We start from the raw sequence: 16,989 nt of genomic DNA on the forward strand, positions 1-16,989 counted from the left end.
CTGATGGGCCACGTTCAGCTGTTTGGCTTTATGGTGGAATTGAGATTTAAATAGTGACAGGTCGCTAGCCAATCGCCTCGCCTCGAAGAAGAATTCCAAGTTTATAAGCCTACACCTTAGTCGCCTTTTACGACTTCTATGGGAAAGAGATGGAGTGGTCATATTCTTTTTTGTATTTGGTGCCGGGAATCACACGGCACATAAACAACATGTGAAACCAAAAGTCATGACAATTATCAACTGACGTTGGAAGTGTCCCATAATAATGAATAAATAAAATATATAACATTGAAGTATGCAGAGATCGTGGCGAGTGGAAAGAGGTAGTCTCCACTTACACCTCTGGGAAAAAGGCGTGATTTTATGTATGTTATGTATGTATATTGACAAAAGTTATTTGGACAAGTTTGTGTTGCGTCACCTTGGCTGTTCAACCGATTCATTAATTTAATGTATGTATATATAACATTATTATCCGCGACAGAACCAGCAACGGTGCTTCATCGCTGTCCCTCGAGGAGACCGTGGCCCGCTCTCGCCTCAACCCGCTCGCCGCCGAGTTTGTTCCCACGGCCGCCGTCACTAGGACTGTTACAGGTAATTTTAACTGTACATTACATACCAGGCCTGTTACAGGAAATTGACTGTACATTACATACCAAACCTGTTACAGGTCTGTTACAGGTTATTGACTGTACATTACATACCAGGCCTGTTACAGGTAATTGACTGTACATTACATACCAGGCCTGTTACAGGTAATACTGTACATTACATACCAGGCCTGTTACAGGTAATTGACTGTACATTACATACCAGGCCTTCTTCTTCTTCTTCTTGGTCCTCGCCTCTTCCCGTTACGCGGGGTCGGCTTTCCTAATCTTAAGGCGCCATTTCTTCCGCTGATACGCGTCGTCAGTTGACAGGCCCAACTCTTTCATGTCTCTCTGGACATTTGACATCCAGGTTGTTAGGGGCCTGCCTTTCCCTCTCTTTAACGTAGCCATGGAAAGGCACTTCTTTACAGCGTGATCTTCGGGTCTACGCATTACATGTCCAAACCATCTTAGTCTGGATTCTTTGAGCTTCTCGGTTATGGGTGCCACCTTGAAACTGCCCCGTATATGTTCATTTCGGACTTTATCTTTGAGGGTAACTCCACCTGCCCAACGGAGCATACGCATTTCCGTCGTGTGTAGTTTATGCTCTTGCGTTTGCTTTGAGGCCCACGTTTCGCTGCCATAGAGCAGAACTGGTCTCACGGCGGTTTTATAGACTTTGCCTTTGGTTCTTACAGGCATTTTAGGATCACATAGGACTCCTGTCAGTTCTCGCCATTTACTCCACCCAGACGTCGTTCTATGGGTTATGTCAGCGGTGATCGTGCCGTCCTCGGCGATAACAGAACCTAGGTATTTGAACTTGTTTACTCTCGGTAGGATTTCTCCATCAAGCTTCAGCTCTGTGTGTGTCGTGCTAGATTTGTCAAGGCTAAAGTTGCACACCATATACTCTGTCTTAGTTCTGCTAATACGTAGTCCACCGGACTCGAGGGCGCTCCTCCATTGCTCTAGGCTGTCCTGTACTTCTTGCTTGTTGTTCGATATTAATGCAACATCATCCGCATACAGGAGGTTCCATGGTACGGGCTTCTGAATTTTCTCCGTAAGGTAGTTCATCACGATGTTAAATAGTAATGGGCTTAGCGCGCTGCCTTGATGAACCCCCACTTTGATATCGAAGCTTTTTGATACACCTGCGGCACATCGGACACTCGTTTGCACGTTAACATACATATCTGATATGAGCTTTATGTACCGTTCTGGAATGTTCTGGGAGCGCAAGGCCTGCCAGATCAATGTTCTAGGTACACGATCGAAAGCCTTTTCAAGATCTATGAAAATCATCCATAGTGTTTGTTTGTTGTCACGAGATTTTTCCATTAACAGCCTTATCACGTGTATTGCGTCTGTGGTTCCCTTCCCAGCGGTGAAACCAAATTGGTTTTCTGATATGTAAGTTAGACTTTGAAGACGTTCGCCTAGAACTCGTTCCCAGATTTTCAGGGTATGAGATGTAAGTTTTATCCCTCGAAAGTTTCCACAATCTCGAACGTCACCTTTGTTTTTGTAGAACGGGACTATTATACTTTTTCTCCAGGCGTCTGGCATTTTCTCTTCAGCTAGGATCCTATCGAATAGCATTGCTAGCCAGCAGGCCCCATCAGCTCCGAGTAATTTCCATAGCTCAGCGGGTATGTTGTCCGGACCCGTTGCTTTGTGATTTTTCATTTTGCAGATTGCTTTACGGACTTCTTCGGGGGTAATTTCGCTAATTGGGCCTTCTGTTTTTAACAGATCCTCTTGTTGCTGTCTAGGGAATTCTTCATTTAGTAGTTTTTGGTAGTACTCATACCATCTATTACATATCTCGATATCGTTAGTTAGCAGGACGCCTTCACTGTTTTTGATGTACTTTGTAGTTTTGAAGTCTTTGCTGTCATTGTGTCTTCGCTTTGCTATTTTATATATGTCAAAGTCAGCCGATGATTCCAATCGCTGATGAAGCTCTGACTCGGCTTTCTCTCTCTCTACCGCTACCGTTTTTCTTGCGGCTTTTTTGGCCTGTATGTAGATTTCTCTATCCTCTTCAGAGCGAGTGTTTTGCCAGATTTTGAACAGCCTTTTCTTTTCAGCTACACTATCCTTAGCGCGGTTATTCCACCATTTAGCATCCTTTGCACTATGTAGAGCTCCTTTGCTGACACCTAGCTCACGTTTGACAGTAGCAACGCAGAATGATTCAAAGTTCTCCCACAATTTCGATGTTGAGCTATAATTTTCGGGGGATGTATTTCCTAGATATTCTATTATCTGATCTCTCACAGCTTTTCCCTTGTCACCGTTTAGTGCATGCCATTTGATCTTTTCGACTCTTGGTATTTTAGTCTTAATGGGTGTTTTCAATTTTAGGGCAGTTAATAGAAGCCTATGCTGTGAGGTAAGAGGTTCGCCGGGGATAACCTTACAGTTTTTAATTTGCTTTAAGTCTTTTTTGTCTATTAGGATGTAGTCAATCTGGGTTTTAGAGTTTCCGCTCTTGTATGTGATTAGATGTTCATCCTTCTTTTGAAAGAACGTGTTAACTACTGCAAGATCATGACATGACGCAAAATCCAAAATGGTTTCCCCTTCCCTATTTTGTTCTCCAAATCCGAAACCCCCATGATTCCCTGTATAACCACCTCCATCCATTCCCACGTGGCCATTTAAGTCTCCGCATATGAGTTTTTGTTCTCCCGGTGGTATTGTTGTTACAAGTGACTGTAATTCTTCCCAGAATTCTTGTTTCTCTGCGTCCTGGCAGTTGACTTGTGGTGCGTAGACTGAGATGACATTCAGGCATGGTTGTTTATTCAAGGCTAACTTAACGGACATGATGCGATCACTTATTCTGTTTATCCCTACTACATTATTACTAAGATATTGATCCAGGATTATTCCAATGCCATTCTTGGTGTTCTCTCTTCCATTATATAGTAGCTTATACCCTTTTCCAATTTGGCGACTTTTAGCACCTTTCCATTTTGTTTCTTGCACACAACAGATGTTTATGCGTCGTCGCTCCAGTATCGAGCTAAGTTCAGCACTCCGTCCAGTCATTGTGCCGATATTCCAAGTGCATATACGCAGTTCAAGCATCGGCATAGTGTCTTTTCGCTTCGGTATTCCGTCGCTTACGGGGAACGCCCTATCATATGTCGCATATTCACTATTGTCGTCGCTTAAGGGGGACGCCCTAGCCTTTCCACTCTTTCCTTTGGTATTTTGCCTCATGATTAGTATAATAATTGGCTGTATGTTTTACGGTCGGTTGCCACCTGACACCAAGACTGTGACCTTTCCTGGAAGGCTTGAGCGCCGCCGTTGACCCAAAGGCTCATCCGCCGCCATCTCTTCTGAGAGCTCCAGCCCAACTCCCAGCACTGCACAGCCCTCGTACTCCGCATATGGCGAAGGAGCACGCCGCAGAGGTTTTATAACGCAGGTTCCATCTGCGGCCTTGTTAGTCCGCGGGAGGTATTTTATTTCCCTCCTACCCTCTGGATGTAGCATCCAGCGAGCGTTCCCCTATCCGCTACCTGGGGACGCGTTCTCTAGGGAATGAGGCTACCCCGAGAAACATTACATACCAGGCCTGTTACAGGTAATTGACTGTACATTACATACCAGGCCTGTTACAGGTAATTGACTGTACGTTACATACCAGGCCTGTTACAGGTAATACTGTACGTTACATACCAGGCCTGTTACAGGTAATACTGTACGTTACATACCAGGCCTGTTACAGGTAATTGACTGTACATTACATACCAGGCCTGTTACAGGTAATACTGTACATAACATACCAGGCCTGTTACAGGTAATACTGTACATTACATACCAGGCCTGTTACAGGTAATTCACTATACATAACATATGATCGTGTTTATATTCCCTTGCTGCGGGGTAGACGGAGTTAACAGTCTCGAAAAGATTGGTAGGCCATGTAAATACACTGCAGCATTTATCCATGGGCAAGCATCACAATTTTTACTTGTGGCGTTCATATACTTGAAATATTTGGAACTTTGTCTAATTGTCCTGGGTTTTGGTCGTTATATATACATATATATAAGTATATATTATAAAATATAGTATCGTTAGTTAGTATCTCGTAACACAAGTCTCGAACTTACTAACTCGATCTGTGTAATTTGCCCCGTATATATTTTTAAATCGGGAACGGAAGAGAGAAAGATTTTATTCAGTTTTGCACACTTATTACAGATTATTAATTGAAGGCAAAAGAAAGTAGCTCACATACAGCCAAATTGATAGGTATTGAGAGCGCTGCTGGTGCAATATTTTTTGAGTAAATTATAACAATATATTTTTTTGTATTACAGAAGAGAAACGAGACACGCCGGAGACTCCGAGCGCGGAGTCCCATCAGTCGGAGCAGGAGGAACAGAAACCCGAGGAGGCTGAACAGCTCACAGACACACACACAGACCCGCAGATAGGTGAGTTGATATATACACAAGCTGAATTATCTACAGGGTGACATTTAAAACAACTGCATCCTTTTAAACATAGACTATACCCATGCTTCTGAGCTGTTTGAGCCTATTTTTATTTTTATTAAAAGTCATCATTTTCACATTTAAAAAACCCTCAAAAACTACGTCACACACTTTATTAAAAACCAATACTACAAAAAGAAATTAAAACTAAACATGTAAATAAATGTCTGAAAAATAAATTATCTTTCTAGTATCAAGATCAAGTAAAGTACAGAGTTGACGAGATCGCTCAGCTGAATGAATTGTGTCGTTGACCTCTGAATCTTACGCGTCGCTTTTCCGGCCGTCATATGGGGTGATATGACGTATTTAGGATCGTGGATTTTGATACTTATATTTTTAAATATCCTTTAGATGAGTACACTTAACAGTTAAATTTATGCAGTTGAATTAAAAGTCATCCTGTATACTAATATTGTAAAGCTGAAGAGTTTGTTTGTTTGTTTGTTTGAACGCGCTAATCTCAAGAATTACTGGTTCGAATTGAAAAATTATTTTTGTGTTGAATAGACTATCTATAGAGGAAAGTTTTAGGCTATATAACATCACGCTGCAACTATAAGGTGCGAAGAAATAATGGAAAATGGGGGGAAAAACACGGGGAAAATTATTCATAATTGAGGGCTTCAATGATGCCCAAAATAAGTAGTAGTCCACGCGGACGAAGTCGCGGGCACAGATAGTTACTATATACTGTATATATATATATACTAGCTGTCCCGGCAAACGTTGTTTTGCCATATTAATAATTTTATAAGTAATGTCTAGTTAAAAAACATGTTAAGGGTGGACAACACTTAACACTTAGGGGTATGAGAAATAGATGTTAGCCGATTCTTAGACCTACTGAATATGCATGCAAAATTTGGTTAAAATCGGTAAAGCCGTTTCGGAGGAGTACGGAGACAAACATTGTGACACGAGAATTTTATATATATGTATATATATATAATTTCAGAACCCACGCCGCCCCCCACGGACCCGCCGGAAGTGTCCGCGGCGGACGTTCAGACAGACGACAAGCGGAAAGACAAACACAACAAGAGATCTGAGCCGAAGAGAGCGGTCAGAGACAACAAGGCTAAAGGGAAGGCCGCGCAAGTTAAAGAGGCGACTAAGGTCGGGAAGAAGGAGGAGAGGCGAGAGGGGAGGGTGGGCAACAGCGGGGACGACAGCGATGGGGATGTTCAGGTGAGATGTGCAGACATACATACACACAAACTTAATATACAGGCTGACATTTAAAACAACTGCATCCTTTTAAACAGACTATACCCATGCTTCTGAACCGTTTAAGCCTATTTTTATTTAAAATAAACGTCATCATTTTTACATTTAAAAACCCTCAAAAACTACGTCACACGCTTTATTAAAGATCAATAATACTACAAAAAGAAATTAAAACTAAACATCTAAATAAATGTCTGAAAAATAAATTATTTTTCTAGTATCAAGATCAAGTAAAGTACAGAGTTGTCGAGATCGTTCAGCTGAATGAATTGTGTCGTTGACGTCTGAATCTTACGCGTCTCTTTTCCGCCGGCCGGGGTGATATGACGTATTTAGGATCGTGGATTTTGATACTTTAATTTTTTTTTCGTACTTGCTGAAATATGAACCGATATTTTTCTTTTAACGTTTTTAAATATCCTTTAGATGAGTACACTTAACAGTTAAATTTATGCAGTTCAATTAAAAGTCACCCTGTATAGAAGATGGGAGTGAATGACCGACTGATATATCACTGCGCAACACAAACAGCTTTGGAGAGTTGAAATTTGGCGTGTAGATCCTTTAGGGTGCACTAAGAGGGCTTTCCCAAAACTCCCGCGGGAACGGGAATTATTGTTTCACGCGGGCGGAGCCGCGGGCGTCGTATAAGCCGACTAAGGGATAGCCTTATAAACTTGGAATTCTTCTTGTAGGCATTGGGCCAGCAACCTGTCACTATTTGAATCTCAACTCTAACAGCTGAACGTGACCTCTCAGTATTTTCAAGACTGTATACCCTGTCTACCTCGCAAGGGATATAAACGTGATTTAACATATGTATGTACTCATGTATGTAACTATTCATTTCATTCCAGCCCCAACCGGCCCCAGTGGAAGAGCAAACCGGCCCCAAACCCATAAACTACGCGGCGGCCGCCAAAGCGAACAAACCCAAAAAGCCCAGCACGCCGCCCGCCGCGGAGAAGACGTCGCCCGTCCCCACCGCTGGCACCAAAATTGACAAGAAGAAGGTCGACAAACCCGTGCAGAGGAAGAATTCGGCCAAGTGAGAGAGATGGAACGATTGTAAGTTTGTAAAAAGGATAGGGACGGAATGAGTGTCGGGTTTTTTTTTTTCATCTGCCGATTGTTTTTGTGTTTCGAATTGTTTTTAAGGGAAGCTGTAGTTTTTTTTAGCGATGTAGGTTTGTATAATCGAATGATATAAACTGGATTCACAGATGATTTGTTGGATTTAAAATATTATCGCGTCTGTGTTCTAGACAGAGCCTGAAGATTTAAACTGTAGCTGTTTGAACAGTGAATTGTCATATATTTCAATTTTTTCGGTCGAACTGTGGTAATGTCGGAATAATTGTATAGGAAAAAGAAAGATATAAAAAGAAAGAGATAGGAAAAAGGATGAATGATGATCAAAATTTAAGATAAAATTACAATTGCAATTTTAATATAAAATTTTCCGTGAATGATAAATAAATGTCACTGATTGTATTTTGGAAAAAAAAGAATGAGAATAGAAAATTTGATAAGTAAGTAACGAAATGTAATGATTTAACTAAGGCCATGTCGACCACATTTTTTTTTAAATACTTAGCGTGCAAATTCAACTAGCTTCGCGGCCACACCACACGTGATAATCTATAATATTATAAAGCTAACGAGTTTGTTTGTTTGTTTGAACGCGCTAATCTCAGGAACTACTGGTTCGAATTGAAAAATTCTTTTTGCGTTGAATACACCATTTTTCGAGGAAGGCTTTAGGCTATTTACCATCACGCTATAACTATAAGGAGCAAAGAAATAATGGAAAATGTAAAAACAAACTATTCATCCTTGAAATTTCAAAACTTGAAAATTATTCATCCTTGAAGGCCTCAATGATGCCCAAAATAACTGTACCACGCGGACGAAGTCGCGGGCGTAGCTAGTAATAACATATTTGTTAAAAACAAATTAGTGAAACTGAAACAATCGGCAGTTAAAAAAAATCAACAGTGAAAGAAAACGTGAGCGATCGAACGTCGACGCCTTGAAGCGGTTTTTTTTTTGGATAACCGTAGATCATATTTCTACGATGTCTTGTGTCGTTTGCGCATAATTCCAATTGAGAAATTGCACTTTTTATTTATAAATAATAACAATATTGTCACGTTTATAAATCGCATTGTAGCAACCTACCGCCTACCGAATTGAACCGGATAATAACACTACACAAATAGCATGGTTATTTTGAAAAAGTGTATGTATGTATGTATATCAAGTGATATAGCCCAAACGACACGAAACACTAACTGCGTATAAGGTTTACCTACAAACCGCGGCGGTCCTAGGTACCTACGAATGCCATTTCGAATAATTGAATAGTTACTGATTAAAAGGTTAAGACAAAAATAAAATAAAAATACCACTAATTCATACATAGATTACGTCTTTACCCCTTACGGGACAGACAGAGTCGCAAAGCTCACGCTCGATTTAGAAACTTCTATAATGGAATCAGTTAGTGAATTATTTTGGACTTTAAATTCAGTTATATTAGAAGTATTTTTTTTAAATAAATTATTTCAATCTCTAACCTTGATGTTGTAGTAATATATGGCAGTTGTACCTAGGTTTTGTATAGTAAATGTATATGTTTAAAATTATAATTATGATAAATTTAGTATATATGTGATATTGACATTAAGCATTTTTTTTTAAAGTTCTAATGAATAAAAAAAGTAAAAAAAAACTGTATAAAAATCTAATTTTAAAAATTGTATTAAGTTAGTGTTCACGGCTGGGTAGTGATAGGTTTCTATTTTTTTTTTATAAATAAGGATTTTGAGAGAGTCAGTAACTAAAAATTCTTTCGAAGGTATGTTATGCAACAGAGATAATCTTTTTGTTACATGGGGGGCTATTTTTAATAGGGAATTTAAGAATGTTTTGAAAATCTATTAAAATGGTCACTTGTTATTTATATATTCAGTGTGATTTTAAGTTGTTTAAACAGTTACAATTATAACTTTAAGGCAAAATTGTAGGTTTTAAATGTTGACAATATTTTATCTATAATTTTTTGTGCTGTATTTTAATAGTTTTTTTTTTTCATTAAATTTAGGGCCCAGTCTGTGAAGTTTAGATAACAGATTCAGTAACACAGAAATACAATAATATTAAAATGAAATAAATAATTTGATCTGTATTAAAAAAAGAATAAGAAAACTGCCTAAAATATTTAACGTGCACTAGGTAAATGTTTTTCGTAATAATAATAATAAAAAAAAAACGAAAAAATATTGTTTTTTGTGTCACTGGATTTCATTAAGGAGTAAGCCGTATGGCAGTCCATTATAATCCTACGTAGATAATATAAAAAAAAAATAGTCCTGTACATTTTATGAAAGTTAAAAAATAAAAATGTATATGAAAAAAAAAGTGCATTATAAATTAATGCAACTGACGACAGACCACTAACTAATACTGACCATAAATTGTTTATACTCAATGCGTGCGAACCTTATTTATAATGTAGTTCATTTCGTACGGAACTCATGTAGGGAAATGAAGATTTTAGCGGAAATAGGTAGTATCTACAAATATAATTAGATATGAAATGGTGCAATTTTTTTATCCGAAACTCGATCAATATAGGGGTAACACAATTATAATTGTAATATTCCCGATAAATTTCCGAAGAAACAGTGATGAAGAAAGTTACAAATAAAAAAAAACAAATGCAGCTGTTTTCTTTTTTAATTTGTTTTCTAAATGAGTTCCGTATGGGTATTTGTGTTAATCAGTTTAGCGTACCGTGCCGGTAATATTGTTTTGACAGGGAAAATATTTCTCTCACTATAATTGTTATTATTATTATATTATTCTTATGATTAAAATTAGTTATATTGTGCATTGTCGAAATGATTTTAAGACTCGTTCAAATTCAATTTATTGGAATGTAATGCATTTTTTTAGGCATAGAATGTTACTATGCAATTAATTTAGAGATGGCTCTAAAATATTTGAGGTATTTTATTTTCTGTCATTGGAATAAATTTTAATTGAAGCGAAAATATGATTTTGCCTTTGTCCAAGCATTAAAAAGACTTATATGTAATTGAAAGTTGATCGTTACGAGAGGCACTCATAGCACAATCAATCAATTTGTAAGCACTGTAGAAGTCCTAGTGAAATTTTCACCAAAAACATCGCTAACACTAGCTTAAAGGGCTTTAATTATTTGAGCTTATGAAGAAGGAATATAGTCCGCTATCGAAATTGAAGCCTTTTTAAGATATTAGTAACTTATGTGGCGATTATATATGTACCTACCTATTTTGAAATAGATTTTTCATTATGCCTAGTGGTTTATATCTGTTTAACGAAGTGTAGTCCAAGGCCGAATTTGTCAATGAAAGCAATAAATATTAGAAAGAATATTTTCTATTAAAATAAAAAATTGAAAAAAAAATTTTTTGGTTTTTTTTACATGGGGTGATGAGTCCCATAGATAAATTTATTAGGCGTTATAACGGCTACACTTTGTTATTTCATACTAATTAAGGTTATTAATATTGTATCTACTAAATTCAATTAACCGTTTCAACATTGATTTGTATGTAAATAGCTCGTGAAACCCACACCCCTAACATAGTTATTTCGGATTTGTATATAGCTAAAAAAATGTACAATAATCACGGGAAATGTAAATTTTATAATAATTAAGCCGTACGAATGCGTCAGGTCCTATATGTTTGTGAATTGGTTATAAACAGAAAAATAAATTAAAAAATTAAATACGACTCGAAAACGTACTCGCGTTGCGATTGGCGAGAAATGATAAGCAATTATTACCAATGGTGTATCGTTTATTTGCTTATGCGATTTTTTTATATCTATTTATCCTTGAATATTTGAATTAAAAAAAATATGTTTAGACGACTCAAATTTGAAGTTCATAGTTCAAATATTTCATTTTCTGTTTATGACCAATAGCCTAAGGTCATTTTAAATATATAAAAGTATTCGTTATAATGTTTGATTATTGGAATTTGTATAATTTTGAGTTAGATGTGCGAAGGTAAATTTTTATAGTTCACAAATTCGTTTCTAAGTAAAATGCAGTAAGTAAATATGAAACTGTATTCCTTTGTTTTATTTGTGTGCCCTTTAAGTTATGATGAAGAAAATAAAGAGATAATTAAGCAATGATATTTAATACATATATTTGTATAGCTATAGTAGGCATTGCCAGTTGCTATACGTGGCCTCGTGTCTTCAATTGGCAGCAGCTGAAGAGCATGCTCGTATCGAGAAACGCCTTTTAATCATTTAATAATACATACGGGGAAAATTACACAGATCGAGTTAGCCTCGAAGTAATTTCGAAATTTGTGTTACGAGATAACTAACTCAACGATACTATATTTTATAATAAACTAGCGACCCGCCCCGGCTTCGCACGGGTGCAAAATTATAAATGTTATTATACATAAAAACCTTCCTCTTGAATCACTCTACCTGTTACAAAAACCGCATCAAAATCCGTTGCGTAATTTTAAAGATTTAAGCATACAGACAAACAGACTAAAATAGCGACTTTGTTTTATACTATCTATTGATACTTATTTAGATAAACATCCAAGACCCAGGCCAATCAGAGAAAGTTCGTTTCTCATCATGCCCTGGCTGGGATTCGAACCCGGGACCTCCGGTGACACAGACAACCAGACAGCCAAAGCAGAGGGAGGAGCTTTTCGTGAACATGCTATATTATTCAGCAATGACATTCAATACATAGGTATAATGTGCTATAGTATTGACAATTTCTAATCGTGGTCTTTGTTTTTTCAAGATTTTGCCCTGTCCACACCGTAAGGGATAGAGACGTGATTACATGTATGTCCGTTACGATGCTAATGATTGTCTTGTGTAATTTTTGCGGACTATATCTGGTCTCGCGGAAGGATATGGACAAGGAGTACCTCTGGTCCGTAACTCGAGCTCTCGTCCAGCGCCGGTATCTTCCACGATCCAGTAGGTAGTTTTTGGGAAACACAAATCACTGCACTTCACAGACCAACCCCGGGGTGCGTAGTTAATAAAGTTTTAGCGTCTTTGATGAATTTTGAGAATATTCACAACCGATGCAGAGAGCGAAGCAGTTGCGCGAGGAGAGACGAATGGCGCGCTTTTTTGTTTTTAAATTATTTTGACATTTGGGAAAAGAGTGAGAGTGGGACAGGAATAGGATTGAGTGCGTGCGTGAAAGAGTGCGTGTATGTAGTGTTGCGTTTATAAATAATATTAAAAAATAAATAATTGGCGAAGACAATATCTTAGCTGCCTAAGCACTATCCTCAACTGCTTAAGCTCTGACCAGCGCTCGTCCTATCGGCCACGTTTTTTATTTCGAATATTAAATGCATTATTATAAGTTTGGAAATACTCCTTTCTCGCTCGAAAAATTAATCTCCCGCGGCAGATTGCGGGTGTAAATCGGATCGCGGATTCGGCAACTCAAATTCAAACGTTTGTTTGCCAACTATCTACTTATATATATATCTACTTATATATAAAAGCGCAAAACACTGACTTAGGAATCACGAAATCTCGAAATCTACTGAGCCAATAAAGATGAAATTTGGCAGAAAGGTAGACTTTAATTAGCAGGGATCCACTAAGAAAGGATTTTTGGAAATTCTATTCCTAAGGGGGTGAAATAGGGGTTGCAAGTTTGTATGAAACTTTGTAATTTTTAGTATTGGACACCAGAAAATTGTGATTTAAATTTACGGTTAGATTAAAATAATAATTCATTAATTACATTTTGTAAATTGCATTTCTAATGGGGTGAAATAGGGGTTGCAAGTTTGTATGAAACTTCGTCATTTTTAATATTGGACGTATGAAAATTAAGATTAAAATTTACGGTTAGATTAAAATAATAATTCATTAATTAAATTTTGAAAATTTCATTCCTATAGGGTTGAAATAGGGGTGATAAGTTTGTATGAAACTTTGTCATTTTTAATGTTGGACACATGAAATTAAATCCCTACATAAAACATAATTGAGGCAACAATTTTCACTGGTGTATATGCAGGAGAAACAGTTTTTATTCCACGGATCCCATTAATGCCATCGGATTACCAAATTCCATTTAAGCGTGTTCAATTTCCAGTCAAGCTGTGCTACGCCATGACTATAAATAAGGCACAGGGGCAAACATTAAAAGTGGCTGGCATAGATTTGAGGAACGATTGCTTCTCCCACGGTCAGTTGTATGTAGCCTGTTCCAGAGGGAGTGATTGCGACAGTTTATATATACTACAATCAGAGAGTAAGACTAGAAATGTGGTATACAGGGTGACATTTAAAACAACTGCATCCTTTTAAACATAGACTATACCCATGCTTCTGAGCTGTTTGAGCCTATTTTTATTTAAATTAAACGTCAGCATTTTCACATTTAAAAAACTCTCAAAAACTACGTCACACGCTTTATTAAAGACCAATAACTATAAAAAGAAATTGAAACTAAATAAATGTCTGAAAAATAAATTATTTTTCTAGTATCAAGATCAAGTAAAGTACAGAGTTGTCGAGATCGCTCAACTGAATGAATTGTGTCGTTGACCTCGGAATCTTACGCGTCGCTTTTCCGCCAGCTAGGGTGATATGACGTATTTAGGATCGTGGATTTTGATACTTTAGTTTTTTTTCGTACTCGTTTTTAAATATGCTTTAGATGAGTACACTAAACAGTTAAATTTATGCAGTTGAATTGAAAGTCACTCTGTATAAAGAGGTTTTTTCAAAAATAATCCTTACACCCATCATCACTCATTCAAATCCAAACTTATTTTTAATGTAGTATTCGTCCTTCTTCATCTAATACATAAAAATTAATATTTTAAAGGGACGTCTTTGTAGAAAAAGCAGCAGTAAAGTAAAAGTTGCGCTGCTTCTTCACCTGCGCTTTGGAAGGAGGCAGTAAACTTAATTATAAACAACTTTTTGACATCAATAACAGATGTATTACATCCGATATTGAGAATAAATAATTTGTTAATTAAAAAAATGAGTAAAACTAAAATAGTATAATTTGTGTAGTCTACGTGTGCGAAGACGCGGGTAAAAGCTAGTTTTATATCTAAGATAGATACCTTAAATGTATGAAATAAAATTATCCCATTGGGGCGAAGCTGGGACGCAGCAAGTTACAAATATAACCATAAATGACTATACCAAAAATTTCTTTCACTGATTCATCCCTCCTTAGGTAAATGGCACATAAAAATTGTTACCTGTAAACTAATGATATTTATTAATGAATAGTGACCCGTATTGAAAATGACCATTCCAAGACCCTCATTCGAAAATTGTTATCTATAAACTTTTAAATATTTTCCTATAAAATACGGTGACGTTCCTTTTTATTTTTAAAGGGTATTATTTTGTGATTCTGGAAGGTAACTCACTGCGCGACGCTTTTCGGATATTGAGGTTAGTTTTCTTCTTTTCTTATTATTACTATTTGATTTTTTTTGTATAAAGTAAGTTTTTTTTTAAATTATATATTATCTTTTAAATATTAGAATTAGGTGATTGTAATTTTTTTACTACAATTTATGTTGGAGTCGAAGGAAATTTATTTCTTGTTGGGTAAAGTCAGTTTTTAGTTCTTAATTTTATCGCCTCTTATCTTGTGATCCATCTTATATATAAAATTCTCGTGTCACAATGTTCGTTCCCGTACTCCTCCGAAGGGTTTTACCGATTCTCATGAAATTTTGAGAGCATATTGAGTAGGTCTGAGAATCTGCCAACATTTTTCATACCCCTAAGTGATAAGGTTGTCCATCCTTAACATTTTTTTTTAACTAGAAATTTCTTAAAAATAATTAACTGGCAAACAACGTTTGCCGGGACAGCTAGTCAAACTTTAAAAAATACCAGATTAGATCCTAACGAAATTTTATTTTTTAAACTTAAATCACTTCTGTATCAGTATTTATTTCTACATATTTCATTTCGTATGTTTTATCGGAATTTATATTTAACTATATTTATTTCTAAAAAACTTATTAAAAATAAAGCTTCTATCCAAGACTTAGGGTGTTATATTTAATTAACTCCTGAACTATCCCTGCATTAGGTATTAAAATTGACGCTAATCCTGGACGTTTAAATCAAACTAAGTAATTTTTCGTTTAATATCGATTACCACACGGCACCAATATAACACTTTATTTAATAGTTGAGACATAAATAAAAATTTCTTTCACTGAGTCATCTCTGGTTAGGTCATGTTTAGTAATGGCACAAAAAAATACTTACCTGTAAACTAATGACATTTATTACTGAATAGTACCTGTATTAACAATTGAAAATGACCATTCCAAGACCCTCATTCACAAATTGTTATCTATAAAGTAATTGCTCATAGATAATATTGTTACACTTTTAAATATTTTCCTATAAAATGGGGCGACGTTTCGTTTTTACGTTTAGTGCGAATTATTTTGTGATACCTGGAAGTTTCACTGCTCGACGCTTTTCGGACATTGTGGTTAGTTTAGTTTTTTTTTATATATTACTATTTCATTTTAATTTTAAATATAGAATTATGTGACGGTGCTGTATGTTAACGAATTGTGCTTTAAATTTATTTATTGTGGATTTTTTGAGTGTAAAGTTAGTTTTATTTTAAATTATTACGATTTTAAATATAGAATTAGGTGTGTCTTATATTTTTTTTACTACGATTTATTTTGAAGTCGAAGGAAATTAAATTCTTGTTGGGTAAAGTCAGTTTCTAGATAGTTGTTAATTTTTTTATTTTGTGCTATATAACTAGCTAACTTTAAACAAATACCAGATTGGATCCCAAAGAAATTATATTTTTATAATTTATATCACTTCTGTATTAGTATTTATTGTACATATTCATTTCGTATGTTTCGGCGGAATTTATATCTATACTTTATTTCTAACAAACATCTATCCAAGACTTAGGGTGACTCGTAATCGATTCAGTAGTTTTTGCGTGAAAGAGTAACAAACATCCATACTGACATCCTGACTGACATACTCACAAAGTTTCGCATTTATAATATTAAAAGAATTTAAAAAAAGTGATAATAAAATATTAAATACGATATTCTCCTTAATTACAGATACGTGGTGCGCCGGCGATAGTAACAATCACGTCGCACGGACAACGCGAACCTGACAGTGCCTGAATAAGTGTTGAAAAATAAAAAAAATTTTTTTACTGCTACACGCGTGAACATTTAATGGTGACAGTATGAAGATCCCAGAGACATTGGGAAACGTTGGTGCTTACTATGGAAACGAGGAGAATGGACAGTGGCAGGTATGTTGATCTATCTACATATAATCACGTCTATATCCCTTGCGGGTCAGACAGAGCCAACAGTCTTAAAAAGACTGATAGGCCACAGCTCAGCTATTTGGCTTAATGATACATATACATATTTTACAATTTATATCACTTCTGTATTAGTATTTATTTGTATATATTTAATTTCGTATGTTTCGGCGGAATTTATATCTATATTTTATTTCTAACAAACGCTGAGCTTGCATGAAGAGAGTTATGAATTTGGATGAAGCGAAGGAAG

At 36.2% G+C, this 16,989-nt stretch overlaps 2 protein-coding genes across 2 annotated transcripts in view; both read left to right on the forward strand.

Moving 5' to 3' along the window:
- Positions 1-11,389, forward strand: part of LOC132903656 (microtubule-associated protein tau-like) — a 39,699-nt gene extending 28,310 nt beyond the window's left edge. The window contains exon 7 of the transcript XR_009657463.1: positions 11,342-11,389. The gene's annotated coding sequence lies outside the window, so the exon portion shown is untranslated. The remainder of the gene's footprint in view (positions 1-11,341) is intronic.
- Positions 1-16,989, forward strand: part of LOC132903657 (uncharacterized) — a 33,721-nt gene that overhangs the window by 706 nt on the left and 16,026 nt on the right. The window contains exon 3 of the mRNA XM_060952423.1: positions 485-597. Coding sequence (XP_060808406.1) covers positions 485-597 — 113 coding nt within the window. The remainder of the gene's footprint in view (positions 1-484; positions 598-16,989) is intronic.

This window comes from Amyelois transitella, chromosome 28, assembly GCF_032362555.1.
Source record: "Amyelois transitella isolate CPQ chromosome 28, ilAmyTran1.1, whole genome shotgun sequence".
In the NCBI taxonomy this organism is placed as follows: domain Eukaryota; kingdom Metazoa; phylum Arthropoda; class Insecta; order Lepidoptera; family Pyralidae; genus Amyelois; species Amyelois transitella.